General features: G+C 56.1%; 1 protein-coding gene across 1 annotated transcript in view; it reads left to right on the forward strand.

Annotated features, from left to right (window-relative positions):
* Positions 1-16,862, forward strand: part of Klhl29 (kelch like family member 29) — a 117,224-nt gene that overhangs the window by 61,303 nt on the left and 39,059 nt on the right. The window contains exon 4 of the mRNA XM_033762999.1: positions 104-213. Within this exon, the coding sequence (XP_033618890.1) occupies positions 104-213 (110 nt within the window). The remainder of the gene's footprint in view (positions 1-103; positions 214-16,862) is intronic.

The raw sequence follows: 16,862 nt of genomic DNA on the forward strand, positions 1-16,862 counted from the left end.
CGGTGGCCCGCCCAGGACCCGCTGCTGTGGGCAACGGCCATATGGCAGGGCCCCTGCTGCCTCCGCCACCACCAGCCCAGCCATCGGCCACTCTCCCCAACAGCACCCCTGCCACCAATGGACCCCCCACAAGTGACTCGGCCCACGGGCTGCAGATGCTGCGCACCATTGGCGTGGGGAAGTATGAGTTCACCGACCCAGGGCACCCCAAAGGTAAGTCCTGCGCCTGCACACCTCCCTGTGTGCCTGCGTCTGTGCCCCCTGCCTGGCCGCCCCGCAGAGCGAGAGCCGGGGAGAGCGGGGAGGACGCTTCGTGCTGGCTCCTTCACTGGCCTCACCCACCGGAGGCTACAGTGGGGCCTCCCTGCTCAGAGAGCCCAGCCTCAGACAGGGGAAGCCACACGGGGTCAGGCGTGCAGGTCAGGGAAGGGTACCGCTGGGGCAAGCAGGGAGAAGGAAGGAAGGGTGAGCCTGCAAAGCCCAGAGCTCCAGCCGCGCTCAGCGCTGACCTGCAGCCAGGCCAGACTGGACAGGACTCCTCCACTCCTCCTGAGCTCCAGAGAGCAGTCCTTGCTTGGGTCCTTCTCCACTTTCCAATCCCGGACCCCAGGACGTTAAGAACACCCACCTCCATTCCTATCTGGGAAGCCTAAAGAGGGATGGGGCCCAGCCAAGGTGTGAGGCAGGCCCAGGGCACCTGAGCACTTGGAGCTTGGTTGTGAGGATCCGAGGTGGCTCTGTGAGACCCAGGGACAGAGCAACTCCCCCCGGCCCTCAGGGCATCCCCCTCCCTGCCCCAGGGAGATTCCTCCAAGCTGGATCTGGGGAACAGAGACTCCGGAAGGGCACACACCGAGCTGTAGCTCTTAGCCCAAGCCCAGCGCCCAGGTCTGGGTCATGGCCCCAGAAGCAGGCCTCACTCTTGATGCCTGTCCTGAGTGGGAGGGCCAGGGCCAGCGTGGAGCCTCGGGTTCCTGAGCCCTTGACACCGGGGCCAGACAGCCCAGGGCACAGGGCAGATGCTCCTGCAGATGAAGCACCCCGAGGGCAGGGGCCTCCCCCAAGGCCCACAGATAGTCCTAGGCAGTGTCCATGCCTGGGTCCAGCTCCCCACCTCCCCACCTCCCCACTGCAGCCCTGGACAGCACATCTGGGGCTGGGCCTGGTAGCAGAGAGAGGAACCCAACTCACCACCCTTCCCACCTGCTCTCCGATTGAACCTGTCTTTACCTTGCGAGCCACTTTCAGGTCTTATGGACCACCCATCAACAAAGGCCACATCCAGATCTCCGCTGGGTTTCACGCCAATGTGACTGGGCCCAACTCTCTGTTTTGGAAATTTACATACATTTTAAATGACAAAAATGTAGAAAATTACATCTAAATTCTGGTCAACTCTTGCTTTAAGAACTGTTTTTATTTTAGTAGACTAAATTGATTTTTTTTTTGTTTGAATTGTTTCAGTTAAGCTCCTTCCCAAAAAATCTTACTCGCAGTTCTTGAGTCACCCTGGGCCACAGGCGGTCTGGCCATCCCCAAGGCTGTGGCTTTCCTCTTCCCACTATGGGAGGTCTTGCAGTCCTGCGGAGTTCCGAGTGTGCCTTTAGGAAAAGGAGCCCTTCTGTGCAAAAGCTAAGCAGCTCCGTGGCACTGAGTCCCTGGTGGGCTCGGCTGGGAGCTGGGATCCACCTCACCAGGTCCATCCTCGGTCCTGAGCCCATGGGGTGGAGGAGACACAAGAGGCAGGGACTGGCCACGGCCGGGCTTCTACGGAGGGCAGGGAGGTGTGGCCCGGCCTCTGGTCTCCAGCCTTAGACAGGACAGGAACAGGAAGAGGAGCCGCATGGGGTGAGGACCCCAGGGAAGGGGTGGGGAAAGTACCCACAGCCCCGCCTCCAGGGGGAGCCCGTGAACCAGGCCCCCCACTCCAGCCAGAGACAGCAGGTGACCAGATCTTCACACTCACTGCCGCAGGCTGCCAACAGACTGGCGCCTTCCCCAGAAATTGCATTTAACTCGCTATTTACAGCCCTTATCCACTGATGGGTTGGTCCCCTTCCACGCGTGGGTAGAAACACAAGGGAGCGTGTAAAATGCAAACCAGGGTGGGTTCTTGCTTTTTTTCTAAGTAATATCTCATTTCATTTCTAATCTTAAAAGCCTTTATTGCTGGAGCTATAATTTGTCTGTCAGATCTAATGTCAAACAACTGAATATTTTTTAAAATAAGAAACCCAAATTTTGAAACCAAATCTTTGAAACTTGCCATAGGAGAGTCATAATCCTGACAGGACCACGTGGGTTTGGATTTGGGTCACTTTTAATTTTGCCCCTGGGGATTTTACATCTCTGAAGCCCAATTGATTTCACGCTCCTAAATGACAGACAGCTGGCTCCAGGCAGGAACAGGAGGCACTGCGTGATGGCTTCAACACAAGTCAGAACTCCACTTTAAAAAAAAACAGGAAGAATTTTCCTTTTCTCCTGTTCCCTGTTTGAAACCTTGCCCAGCATTATAATAAGATCCACTGCAGAACACGGCGCGATCTAGCTCATTACGGCCCCGCGATTTTGCCTATTGTTTGACGTGACAATCTGCCCTCTTGCGAGGTTGAGTAATTATGGAGAGATCCCCTTCATGAAGAGCAGGTTGTACCAGCTAGAGGGAGGGGCCGCTGGTATTTTTAGACTTCATTAGTGCCCTGATTTAAAATTTCACATTTTGTTTCTTGTAATTATCTTCCAATCGACTGAACGAAAATTTCAGTCAGAGCTCTATTAGACTGCCTTCCCAAAAAGGGCATTGGGACTTTAATTTAAAACTTAACCAATTGAAAAGTATAGGTGGTGTGCAAAATGCTTTTTGATTTGCAGTAGGTCAAGCGACTGTCTCGCATCTGTGACTAAAGGAGCGGGCTTCTGTGCAGTTCACATTAATGAATATTATTCAAATGCATTGAGGACATATAGATTCTTCTTAAGAAACTTACAGATCTTTCTCTAAGAACAATTTGAGGGTGGGAACAAGCTGTGGATTTTTTAGATTATATATGGAAAGCTAATTAAAAACAGATTTTTGTGCCGGGGATTTAGCTCAGTGGTTCTACCACCTGCCTTGAAAGTGGAAGGTCCCAATTTCAATCCCTGGTACCAAAAAAACAAAAACAAAAACAAAAAAAATAGATTTTTTGAGTGCAAAGTGATAAGGGAAGAAAACAGAATTAGTTCCATTTGAATCTCTTATAAAACACCTGGGATGTTTGTCTTAGGGACTGGGACCCTGAGGTGATGCTTGGACAGAGGTGTGGTGAACCTCAGAACTTGGCCACTGTCACTGCCCCCGGGGTGCCCTGAGAACTCAGAGTGAAGTGTGGAGGTGGTCATTTCCACCCCTGGTGTAACTCCAAGAAGGACTGTTGGTGGCGTAGAGAGGCTAAGCAAGTGGCCCCGACCATGGGCCTGCAGAAAGGCCTGCTGTGTGTGTCCTTCGTGGCTGGAGAGAGAGGAGCTGGGCTGCATCTTTCTGGCTTGCTTCTGGGACAAAAAGCCAAGTGCAAGTAACCTGAGCGGAAGGGGCGTCTCTCCAATTTGGACTTTATAGGCCTAGGTAAGGGACCGTGAGGTCCATCAACAGGGTTTGGCCTCCCTACCTCAGGGTCTGGAGCCACGTGGCAGAGACCTACATTCAGCTCCTTCCTCTGGTTCCATTCCTGTCTCTGGACCTCTGCCCCAGGGAGCTCTGTGCAATGCCTCAGCCAGGTGCTGCTCAGATGGTCATGACCCCTGACTCTGCAAGCAGCAGCAGTGTCTTGTGAGATGCTCAGAGGCACAGGGAATAGCTGTGTGGCTGGGGCACGTCTCCTGACCTCTCTGAGCCGCCCCTTCCTCATTCTTAAATAAGGATGACAATACCACGCCGCTGTGGCCTAGGGCGGGATTGGATGAGACTGTGGCACGACCATGCCCAGCACTGTGCCTGCTCACTGCCACTGACCCAGGCTCTGGAGAGCAGAGAGGGAAACTAGTGAGGGACAGCCGGGTCACTCCTCAAGGCAGCAATCACAGGGCTGGCAGCCCCAGTCAAGCCACTGTGCGGGAGACGGCGTCATGGCTCAGGTCAGGCAGGCAGATTCGACACCACTCTCCCCAGGCAAGGAGCCCAGTGCAGATCTCACCCCTCCGTGCCCCACACCGGCATGGCCAGGCCACACTGTTCTTCTGCAGCCTCAATAAACACTCCAGAAGAAGCTGAAACGCACAGCAAAGCTGTTTACCTAACACCGTTAGGCAAAGGCATGAAATATTCTCCAAACTGCAGTCACCCTCCCTCAGACCTTTGCCTCCTGTGCGCGCACCCTGGAAATGCCAATCAGTGTTCAGATGCAAAGCCCCAGGTGGGCCTTGCCTAGCCCCTGACTGGCCCACAGAGCATCAGCTCCAGCCCAGGCTCCATGATGCAGCCAGGCGGTCTTCTCAAAACTCAGGCCTGGCCCCGCAGCGGCCCATCCGATGTCTCCACCCATCCCCACTGCTTGCATCCCCCGGTCTGGCCCTGGACGCAGTGCTCCAGTGTGGCTCCCACAGAGTCTTCACCTGTGCCCTGCACCTTGAATAGCGACCCCTACAGGACAGCTTGCCTGTTCCCATGCCCTCCCCAACTACAGGGTGCACCCTCTGGGGTGGGCAGGCCAGGACTCCCTCCATCCAGTTCCTGCTGGGCCCCGCTGGGCCCCAGTGGCCAGAGCGGCACCCAACGCTAAGAAATGCACTAGGAGAGTGTAACGGGTAAAGGTGCAAGTGCCAGGCTGGCAATTAGCTGTGAGACCCTGAGACTCTTCCCTGCATGTGGTGAACGTGGTCACTGTCCAAGGGCCACAGGCATCTGGGTATCCAGGTGTGCAAAGCAGCCGTGTGAGACTTCGTCCTGTGGCCCCCATGCCCCCAGGTGCAGAAGTCCGTCCTTTATAAGGCCTCCCCTACACCCAGACACGGCGCCACCCCCAGCACCCACCCAGAGCATACAGGATCTGCAGTTGTCTGCTTCCTCAGCTACAGCAGGGGGTTAATGACAGAGCTGGCTTCTGCAGTCATTGTGTGGACTGAGTTTTGTCCCAACGCCCTTAGAACGCGGTGTCGTAATCACCATACAAGTGTTTGCTGTTATTGTTCAGTTCCAGGGCCATCTCTCTGTGACTGCAACCTTTTAGGGGCCTGAGTTAATGTGACAAATCACAGAGCAGTGTTCCTTCCAGGGTCTCGGGAGAGTATCATCAAATACTAGGTATTTGAAATACCTAGTTCCCAGAACACATGAAACCTGCCCTCTCCCGTTGTAACATTTTATGGTCCTCCCTCATCACCATAACAACCGGAAGGAGCCAGCCTGTTGCTGGCACCTTCTCCCTAATTCCACGGCAGTTCCTCTATCTACTGGGGGTGGGAGGGTCAGCATATCGTGACTGTCAGCCTGATACCAGGGTGCCACAGAAACCGCGATGGGTCCTCCTCCAGGGCTGCATCATAGATGGCACTAGAATTCTCTGGCTCCTCCAGACCAACAACCCAGGCAGGGTGAGTTGCTCAGGGGCACATGGCTGGCAGCACAGGAGGTGTTCGGATGCCCAGATTCTTCACGAGGCTACCTGGGTAGAATTCAAAGTCCACCACCCACTAACCCAGTGGATGCGGGCTGGAAACTGGTGTCTCTAAGCCTGTTTGCACCTCCGTAATGTGGAGATGAGAGTGCTTTCTTACAGACCTGCCTCAATCAGGTACTGTAATAAAGTCCTAACCACACCCAGCACAGAGCCAGCTTATGATGCTGTTACCCATTCTTACTGCTGCCACAGCTGTAAACCCTAACGAGGCCCAGGGAAGTGATCTGGTCTAGAACACCGTTGGCCCCCGGCCTCTGCTGCCTTTGGGTCTGGAGCCCTGTCCACCGTGACTCTAACCTTCTTCTCTGACCCTATGCACAGTGCTCACAGCCCTCCACGAGGCAGGTGCGTCTGAGCCCAGGGTGCTGCAGCTCTGTCTATACCCACTAGGTGTTTCCTAAGCCCCACCTCCCGTTCCCAGATCTCTTTCCTCAGGGGCTTTGTTCCTCATTAATTGGAGAGTTGTCCAGGGCTTAACGGTTTGGTTAACAGATCATCTGACTGTGAGTGAGCCGGGCACGCATTCACATGCAGTAAAGGCAGCCAGACCACTGGAGGCGGTCACCAGTCAAGGCCCTGCCACACCCACTGCTCAGCAGGTGCAGGCACAGGAGGCCCCTGGACCAGCTCCTTGTACTGCCCAGGGAGGTCAAGGGCCCTCCGCCCCAGATCCCTGCTGAACAGAGCATCCTGCAGGTCAGAAATCTCACTCTGGCCCACCCGTGCCAGATGAGACTAGAGGAGGCCCTGGGCTGGTGGGAACAGGGGCTTCAGGTAAGGGTGCCAACCCATGGGAGAAGGCAGCTGCCCATCTTCTCCCAGGAGCAGCAGGCCAGGCAGACACCAGCAGGGACGCCAGGCTGTCGGTCAGGGGTGGTCTGAGTCCTGTCACCTCCCCCACTGCACCACCCAGGACTAACTGAGCACCGCACTCATGTGTGTCATCCGGGGCACCGACTGTGTAGGACCTACTGCTTCCCCCAGGAGCCAGGCCAAAGGTACAGGCCACGTAGCCGCCGCACACCCTGCACAGCCCCAGCTTCTGTGGGGTGGGAGGCATCAAGGCTGTGCCCAGCCATCCAGACACCGTGCCGGACCCGGAGAGGTGGGGTTGGGGTCGCGCCTGTGTTGGGAGGCGAGGCAGTGCCCACCGTGAGGATGGCAGGGGCCGGGAGTCCAGGCTGGCATAGTAGAGGTGAGGGTCAGAGGTGAGGGAAAGGCCGTGGTTCTTCCTAAGGGAAGGGAGGTGGGGGAGGTAGGAGAGGAAGTGCCGGGGACACAGCACTGTGCCTTCACGTAGCGAGGACGGACACTGTCTTGGCTCACACCCCTCAAAGAGCCCACAGGGCCTGAACTGAGACCAGCTCGATAGCAGTTTAAGCCTGCGGGCCCAAGCCGTGCTCTCTCTGAGGGCGTGGCACACAGAGTGGAAGCCTGCCAGGCTGCTCAGCTCTGGGTATTGGGTGAGTGACCTGCGGTGTGGGGCAGAAATCCAACCGTGTCCGGACGATCCTGGTCCCACAAGGTGAAGACCGCCTTGGTCATCCGTGGCTCTGACCTGGGTAGAAGATGCACCGTGGCCAGCAAGCCCTGATGGGAAGTCTGAGGCACACCCGAGGTCTGGAGGAATTCTCTCTCCCGTCTGACAGAGGGTTAACGCCGAATTTCCTGACCATGATCACCACAGCCCGTGTCAGCCAGCACCGCTAGGAGCGGGGGTCAGGTCAGGTCAGGCCTAGAGCTCTCCAGAGGCTGGGGACGAGTCCCAAGAGCAGGACCGCTGTCCGGTCACGTCTGTATACCACCAAGCAAGGGCTCCCAGCAGTCTGCTGGATGAGCAGGCGCAGCCCAGGGGACCCCTCATTCTCCCCACTGGCCTCTCGCTACCTTTTCCTCACCTTTTCCAGGTGACCTCTCAGTTGTCACTGCCCGGCACCCCAGAGCCAGGTCCGCACCCAAGCCAAGCACACACTGGTTCTTTGCCGCCTTCATCGGAGTTAGGGTCATCACTACCCGCTGGCCTGCTAGGGCAGCTGCCATCATAAGCTGCCTCAGAGAGGACAGCGTAAGCCACAGAAAGGAACTTTCTCAGTTCTTGGAAGCTGGAGGTCCAAGATCAAGGCACCAGCAGGGCCAGTTTCTCCTCAGCCTCTGTCCTTGGCTTCTCTCCACATCCTCACGTGGCCTCTCCTCCGGGCGGTGAAGTCCTGGCGTCCTCCTCTTCTCAGAGGGCTGTGGCCAGCCCATCCTCATGAGCTCATTTAACCTTCATTACTTCTTTTAAAGCCCCTCTCCAAACACAGTGAGTTTGGGGCGGGGAATTAGCTGTGGTTCCGCTGTCTGCCTCGCAAGCGCAAGGTCCTGAGTTTGATCCCTGGTACCAAAAAGAAAAGAATTTCTCTCTTTCCAAATACAGTGAGTTTGAGAGGACCCATCCAGCCCTTGATGGTCTGTAAGTCTGTCTCACTGGCAGATGGAATGTCCCGTCACCATAGCACAAAGGCTGCCTACTTACAACGTGTGCCTTACTAGAACCATCACAGCGAGAGGGCACTCAGCAGTCACCTAGTGGAAGCAGGAATCTGCCCTCATTATGGGGAACCCAAGCAGGAGCCAACTGCAGGACAGTTTGTCCTGTTGAACAGTCAAGAGCTGGCTTCCTACAGCCACCGTGGCCCCGCCTCTGGGGCCACCAGAGCAAAGCTGGCGTTTTACACGACAGCCCTGTGGGCTTTTGAAGATGGCAGCCTTTGTGTTTCTACAAACCAAACATGTACAGCCACCTCAGCCGCTCTTTCTGGAGAGTCACCTTCGCCCTGTGGGTATTCTCCCTGGTCATGTTCCCGCTGGCCAAGCGCCTACTAAAGGGACCTTAGCTGACAGGCTGGGGGGCTGAGAAGAACCTGACACCTCCTTGGTCCCAAGCACTGTGGGTATTCCGCTTTCCCAGAATGAAGTGGCTTCTTTGTTAAAACACGTGTGCACCTATTTGCAGGCACACGCATGCACTCGGACATCCAACTGAAGAAAAAACCTGTCCACGCCCCGGCTGCTTTGGGATCCCTCCCTTTCACATTACCCTCTTTCCTTTTATGGTGCCTGCCTACTTCGTTCCGGTGCTTTTTTGCCCCTATAAAGTCATGGCCAATTTAACCTGTCCACTGAGTTTTTCAGACTGGTTCCTCTGAAGCCTGGAGTTGAGAGCAGGCAGTCAGTTGGCCCCTCCCTAGGCCCCAGCCGTAGTCTCTGAAGCAGCTCCCATCTCCCTCTCTGTGGCTGGAAACAGACTCCTGTCCTTCCCAAATCCCCACCGCCAGGAACATCAGAGGAGGACGTCCTCTGAAGGTCACTTAGGAAAGCGCCTCATGTCACAAGTGGTGAAACCTGAGGTTGAGATATCACCAGAATAGCACACTGCCCCCAGAAACTGCACCAGAAAAGCCCCTGTGAAGCCAGCCCAAATCTTTGTGTAATGACATCATCGGCTCAGGGATTCTCTATCCTCGAAGGCTTCTCCTCCCACAGACTGGCAGTGACTCAGAGCAAGCCCAGCGTGGCCAGAGTGGGACTTCACACACCCTTCCCACCTGCCTGTGCAGTGCCCTGCTGTGACCAGAGCAGCGCCCACCCCCAGCAGGGGCCATCTGCCCTCGGTGGCAGCTGCACAAGGCCTGAATGGAGAACAGGGACAAGACACACACACCACTTCCGGATGACCCAGTCTTATGTAGCACCACAGAAGCAAGACCACTCGTGGCTCCAGAGCACGATGGGACTACAGGGAGGAGGCCCTGCCCCAAACAGAGGAAGAGAGGCAGAGGGCAAACTCTACCTCGGGCACGGAGGCCCTCGCCCCACCACTTCCCATGCCCGCCGAGTCCTGCCCCGAGGGTCCCTGTGAACACTGGGTGAACGGCCAGCGTGCTTTTCCATCGGCACGGAGCCCCTACACCAGCCAGGCCCAGTGGCCCGGTCAGCAAGGCCCCAGATCGAAGTACTGCCAAGGGCCTCACCCTACCATTTAGGAATTACCTTGTGTGGTCCCAAATGCTCCAGCTCCCTCGGGCTACGTGAATAAACAAGTTTCAGAAATTCTGACTGATCCAGAAATAATCCCCATATTTTCAGTCTTCCTTCTACATGGAGATGTCTGTTGGCTGCAGGACTCCCGGTTTAATGTCATTGGTGCCACGAAGCAGGAAGCAGGCGACGTGTGGTCTCCCCCTGGGTCTCTGTGGTGACGATACCACCAAAGACACGAAGCTTATCATGCAGGTTGTTCTCAGGGTGTGGGCCAGGAGCTGCCATTGTGGGGACACGGAATTGCAGTGGGGTTTTTTGTAGGTGCCTTCCACTACCTATCCACTATATTCTCTCTGCATTTGTGTGCTCCTTGCAGCTGCCCTGTGAGGTAGATGCATAGATGGAAAAGCAGGGCTTGGGTAAAATACTTACCCGGGTATAGGGGGGAAAATAAGAGTCGCGCTCAAAGCAGCCCACCTGCAATGCCATGCAGTTTTCACCACATCATATTTGGGAGCTTCCTGTTGTCATCTGTATTGTCGCCAGCCCGTTTGGGCTAAGGTGTGCAGGTTCCAACGTGGCTATTTTGTGTCTCCGAGGGTCGTGTGTCTGATATTTCTGAATATAAACTGGTGATTCTTGGGTTCTTTCCTCATCTCTAAATGTTGTAGGATGGGTGGGTGGATGGGATGAATGGAATTCCCAAAGTGAACCTTTTGAGAAAGCCACAGACAGAGCTAGTCACCACAGAAGGCGCCGGTGCTTGGGAGCCAGGCAGCCCTAGGGACTCGTTCCTGTTGCTGCACCTCCCACGTCTTATTCAAAGTATTGCCAATGCAATAAAGTTAATGGAGCCAGTCATCCTAAGAAGGAGCCAATTCCGTGCAAAGATGATACATCTTTGAAGTTAATGAGGTCTATTAATTGAGCTTATGCCCTTTCAAATGAATGAATTTCTTGAAATCTACCAAACAGCCATACATCCATTTAGAAGTAGTTATCGATGCCTCATGTCTCTGTCACCAATGGACAAGGAGCCACCAGCGCAGAGGCATAGGACTTGGCTTCCTGCTGACTTTCAGCACAGGCATCAGCTCCTGGGAAGCTCAACAAATGTCATGTCTCGACAGCCATTCCCGTCTTCAAGGGAGTCCACAAATCAGTGTGCTGCCACCATAGGGACTGGGCAACCCAGTGACGGTGAGCCCGGGGGAGAAAGTGACAGGGCCGATCCCTGGATCTCAGCCTTCAGAGGGGGCCTTGGGATCAGCTGGGAGGAATGCTGAAGAACATGTCCAACCACTGGAACTTCAGAATGCTTACTGCACGGTGGGGCTGGCGTGGTCGTCCTGGGCTCTGGAAGGTCTGCTGCCTTGGATCCCAGGAAGTGGAGACCTGAACTTGAGCAGACACAAGACCTGTCTGCGGCTTGAATGGGAACCATCGAACCATGGCCCCCAGGTCCCCTGAACGTGCACCAAAGCTCTGCCCGGTTTCTGTCTCCTCCCCAGTTAACACCACTCACAGGTGCTTAAGAGCACAAAGTGGCACTTGTTGTGCCCACAGAACATCTGCTGGAGACAAACTTGTGTTTATAGCTCTTCACTTCAAAAGACTGGCCATGTTATAAAAAGAAAGGAACCATCTGTCCTTCTTCTGGACCCCAGTGCCTCTTGGAAGAGATTTCCTTGCAAGAAGGCAGTGAGGAGTCGGCATCAGCTTCAGGGAACTATTTTGGGGCCGGAAAAGAATAGTGCTTTCGTGCCAAGGGAGTGTGGTCCGGAGATGGCAGCCAGCTTGGAAGAGGACACAAGATGGCAGACACTGACCAGAAGAAGGCCAGCATCGTCCAAAGGAGCAGCCCAGATGTTCGGGCGGTGCAGGTACTCTGCAGCAGAGGACCAAGTGGGAGGGCCACAGGATTCCAGTGAAGACCCAGAGGTGGGCCGTGAGATATGACAGCTCCGTGAGCAAGGTCACGGGCAACGCACTGCTGCAGAGTGAGTCAGAGTCTTCCATGTTTGTTTCCACCAACTTGGCCTTTCTCATCTGCAAAGGCCCTGTTCCATGTTGGGAATGAGCTGAGCCTGAGTAATCTCCTCCCAGCAGGTGAGGGCTGAAGACAGCCCCCAGAGCACCCCTGGATTTGTCTATCCAAGCCCCTTGGCAAGTGATCCAGCAGTCGCGTGACAGTCCCGGGGAGGCCTGGGTGTTGGCCTGGGTGGGATTCCAGAGGTTTCCTGGCCAGAATCTTTAGACAGAGCAGCACCTGAACTAAAACTTCTGAGGAAGGGTTTGAAATGCCCAAAGGGCCTGACCTTCATCTGCATGCTAGTGTTTTAGCTCCCACGTTCTGAACAATAACCCCTCCCACAGCAGGAAAAATTCTGGTTTCTGCCAGAATCTGTGCAGACCCCAGAAATCCTCAGCCTGTGAATCTATAGGTTTGGGGCTTGTTTTGTTTCAGATCCAAACCTGATTCTGTCCTGGCCTAGAAAGAGGACTGCAGTGAGGTGCTCTGTGGACACCCCATGTTCTCGTCTGCTTGTCTCTGACGGGACAGCTCTGCCAGCTCATCCTGGGTCCAGGGAACTGGCAGCTGTGCTGCTGCATCCTGGGGAAGACTCACAAGTTTTCCTCCACATCCTGCAACGGGCTGTATTCTCCCTCATGGGTACGTGCATTTAGATTCAGAGGCAGAGGCAGCTCCAAGCGTGGTGTATTCAAGGCTCTCAAGATCCTAAAAGGTCACTCTCTTTTCATTCTTGCCTCTTTTCAGTTCTTTTCTGTTCTTATTGATTTCTTCAGGCACATAAGAAAACACAGTAGGCAAAGCCCACTACTTCCATAGAAATAAAATATTCTGCAGTCAAACCACACACCATAAAGAAATAATTGCAGTCTGTATATATTGCTAATGGACATCTCTCAGCAATTCCCTGTCTCATAAGCTTTAAACACAGACATTAGTATAAATATGCAGAAATCCCCATTCAGGCAAATTACTCTGCATTTCTGAACGAAAGGAAGATTTGCCATGTGCTGATACCTTTGAGGGAGCTCAGCAGAGCAGGAAAAATTTCCTGGCCCTCTCTGGGAGGGAGGCCCGGGCTCCGTGACACTTGGGTGTGTAGCTGGAGGCCTGAGCACCCAGGCTCAGGAGGAAGGAACTGGCGTCCTGGGTTGGATCACTGTCACCTAAAAGGCTGGGTGGTCATGCTGAGTCCTGCTTCCTGGGCCTCCCGGGCTCCCAGCTCTGGCAGAAGCAGGGAGGACACTTATGATGCCTTTCTCTGGCCACTGGGCTGCCTGATAAGCCCCAGGGATGGTCGGGGCCTCTGCAGCAGGCGTCTGGGGGCAGCTTGGGAGCCAGCTTTGGACACCGAGCCCTCAGACCTGGGCCGGCCTCTGCCCCTCCTCCCCTGCACTGCGCCCCTCCCAGTTGTCTTCTGCAGCCTCCCCCATCAGCCTGGCCCACCCTGCTCACTCCCTAATCCCCCCACTGAGGTGGGCACTAGGGAGGGGTCTCCTCTTTGTCCTCCAGGGCTCTGCTGTCAGAGCCTAACCCAAGTCTGCCTGAGCGGACACAAACACCTTGACCTCTGGACACCAAAGTGCGGATGGAACCCTGGCTGAGCAGTGGGAAGGCAGAGGATGGAGGGGCCTCCAGTGAAGTCCACAGAAGCTTCCCCCCGCCACGTGCTCAGCACAGGCCATCGTGTCCCCTTCATGGACACTGCCTCTGCTCCTCTGCTTGGAGGCCAGGGAGGGGGCCGCGTGAGGGTCGCTGGTCATCCTGTGGACACCATGGGAGATGAGCCACAGCCACCTGGGGCCACGGCTGAGGAAAGGAAGCCAGGCACGCCGTCTGCTGGTTGTTTCTCTGCAGCCACCTGCTCTTCCCGCCGGGGAACAGGATGCCGGGAGAGGACTCCACAGACTCTGAGGCACAGGAAGAGGGTCTTGGCCTCTCCTGACCTTGCCTGTCTCCACCTGGGCCAGGCTGAGGTCTGGCCTCTCCTCACAAAGACCCAGGATGCCCCGGGGATCCCTGACAGGCACCTTCGAGAGGGAGCTGAGGCGGGAGCCCACTCCTCATGCGCACGCCCCACATCTCCTCACCAGCCAGCACCTGGATGTTCCATCTTCACGTCTGTCTCCCCCCGCCGAACTATGAATGACTCCAGAACACCCCTGCCACTGGCCAATGTAGCAGCCTCCTGTAAAATGGAGAAAGGTACCCTTTTCTCCAGACCCTTGCCTGCCACCTACCAGAAAACTGTCAGAGCAACTAAAGCAGCCCTCGGGGACCGCTGAGATTATCTCCCTCCAAATGCTCTTCTAATCCTCGAGTGTATCGACCCATTTAATCCTCACAACTCTGAGATGCGTGCCGCCATGACCTATGCTCGCAGATGAGGAGCCCCTGCTCCCGTGTGCACCCAGCTGGGCAGAGGCAGGGTGGGGATGGACACTGGGAAGTCCTTCCCGAGTGCCTAGCCCTTGGCCCTGTACTCACTTTACATCCTCCACGCCTGGTTCCAGACTGGCCACCGGGATGCCCAGCAAGTGTGTGTTCCACGTGACGAGGAAGAGGGGTCTGGAGTCACGCTGCTCCCCCACCCCGAACCTCTGCTTCCCAATTGCAAAACGAGCAGCTGGCCCTAGATCAGAGGAGAGGCCCTCACGTGTGCTAACTGCGGAGCCTGAGGGGTGCCTGGACTTGCAGCTCTTCTTCCCCAGCCTTCAGCTCGGCCCCAAACAGCCTCCCACCCTCAGGCCCTCTTCCCATCTGGGAGCCTCTCCTGGGCACTCCGTACCTCCTCCGGCCTCCCAGCTGCTCTCCACTTGCACACAGCAGTCTTTCTACTGTGGCAGACCCTCCCCTACTCAAAGCCCCTACTGCGGGTCCTCCTCAAGGTCCTCACCATGCCTCGACACACCACTGCACCTGCTCTCGATGCCCGCACCCACTTTCAGACCTGCTTTTAGGCCAGACCCCAGCACTACATGCAACCCCAAGTGCCAGGTGAGTGGACAGGCCTGGCCAGAGCCCAGCAGTGAACACCCCTCTGGGAGGGTGCTGGGGTCACACCACTCTATCCGAGTGAGAAATTGCCTTACGCAACGCAGGCCAGCTCACTCCTATCTCCCACCAGGCAGCTTGTGCCCTGTACAGAGTCTGGTGTGGCCTCACAGAGTTCCTCAGCTACCACCCAGAAGCCCTGCAGCCACCAAAAGGAAGCCAGGGCACCCTCAAGAGGAGCTACAGAAACCATACGCAGAGAAGGCCGAAGGCAGGCGAAGTCCAAGAAAGTAGGACATTCTGTGCAACAAGAGCTGGTTCTCGCACCCAAAAAGGGAGAAAGGCACAGGTAACCACCCCACATCCCCAGTTTCTGAGGCTCCAGCCCCCTGATAATCCATTTCCTCCCCTAGGCCTGCACGGGAGCTAGAGGGTTGATCCAGGGTCCAAGCCAGCCTCCCAGCCCTCCCAGGCAGTGAGAAAGAGAGAAGCTCAAACTCAGAAGGTCCTGGGACAGACTGCACCTGCGCCCACAGCACCCTCCCTCCACCTTGGCCACAGACCAGGCGCCTGTCCTGCTGGAGTGCATACTCCCTTTCCCAGGAGGTCTCAAGGCCTGGTCCCCTAGAGGCAGAGGTGCTCACACTGACCCTCGTCCTGGGAAGGTCTCCAGAACCAAGGACAAGAAGGGAGGAGAGGCGATGAGCCGCTGCACCCGAAGCCCTCCACTGGGAGAGACGAGTGAGGATTCCTCGGAGTGACCAGCCCCCGCCCCGGAGTCTGCTGAGTCACACCTGCCCTGGAGAGGAGCCTCGCAACAGGTCCACGGCTGCGCACCAGGACAAAAGCTCGCCCGAGCAGGGCTTCCCAGCCAGCATGCGCCTGCTGAGAGAGGATGACCAGTGAGTGGGTGAATGGCCGTAGACAACGGTGAAACCTATAGCACCGTGGGCACAGACAGGAAGGGTAGGAATCCAGGGTCCGAGAGAGCTTGAGCAAGGGCTAGTGTTACAGGCAGCGCCTTTGGGCAAGTCACTCTGAAGAAACTTACCTTCTCTCGGTCATCCGCTTCTGTGGGTTTGCACAGCTTCATTCAAACATTCTCCCTCTCACATTCTCTCCTGTGCAGATGTTTGTGCAGGCTTTAACCTTACCCTGCCCACTGGTCAGAGGGGATTCCCCTTTGGGTGGATCCTCGCCCTGTGCAGGGCTATCCTGCACCTGAGTGATGGTCAAGCCTCCCTCTTTCTCCTGAAGCGTTTCTTGTGACATTAGGTAAGCCTCGACCACTGAGGCCTTGGCAATTTCCAGGACTGTGGCTTCCGAGCTCTGGCAGCGGCACTCAGAGGGCTTCCCGAGGTTCTGGCCCCTTCCAGTGCCACAACCTGCCCTCCCTCCCTTCTGGAGCCCAAAGTCCCCTCAGCCACCTTCAGGGTGCAGGCCAGGAACGGTGTCTGCAGACCCAGGGCTTGGCCTTGGCTCCTCCTATCAGGTCTCCTAAGGCTAGATGTCCCCAGGCTGGCCCCAGCAGCCCCGCGTCCAACCTCCCAGCCGCAGCTGCGCATCCTTGGCTACGTATAACACCCTCCTGTCTACATCGGGACGACCCATGGTGCTCTTGAGATCGTGGGCTCCACCTTCCCAAGTGACCCCTAAATCTTCCTGGGCCCCTGGGCTTGTCAGCGGTAAGAAAGGCACACAGGGTAAGCAGGAACCAGGCAAACGCAGCAATTCAAAACTCTCAAAGCAGGATTTTGAATTAAGCAGAGCTTGACTCAGTCTTGGTTCCGCCTCTCACTAGCTGCGTGGCCTGGAACAAGCTGCTCTGAGCCTCGAATTCCTTGTCTGTACTACGGGAACAGTCCCTCCCGGAGTTGCCCTAGGGATGACAGGAGGTAAGGAAGTCAGCTGGTCTCAAGAGGAAAGCAGGCAGGAGGCGTGCACCTGGGGACAGGTGTCCACCCAGCCCTAGATCCGAGGACGAACCGGGAGGAGCAGGGGAACCCACAAAAGCTGTGCAGTCAGGACGACGGCTGAACGCCTAGTCTGTCACTAAAGTGGCCTCTTCTGCTTTGGGGGGTTGTCATGCAAAGGCGCTGCTCGAGCCCAGGATCAAGCCGTTCAAAGCGAAGGCGTGCGACTGCGCAGGCGCAGGG

The sequence above is a fragment of the Fukomys damarensis genome, unplaced genomic scaffold, assembly GCF_012274545.1.
Source record: "Fukomys damarensis isolate Sample0158 unplaced genomic scaffold, DMR_v1.0_HiC HiC_scaffold_2, whole genome shotgun sequence".
NCBI classification, from domain to species: Eukaryota; Metazoa; Chordata; class Mammalia; order Rodentia; family Bathyergidae; genus Fukomys; species Fukomys damarensis.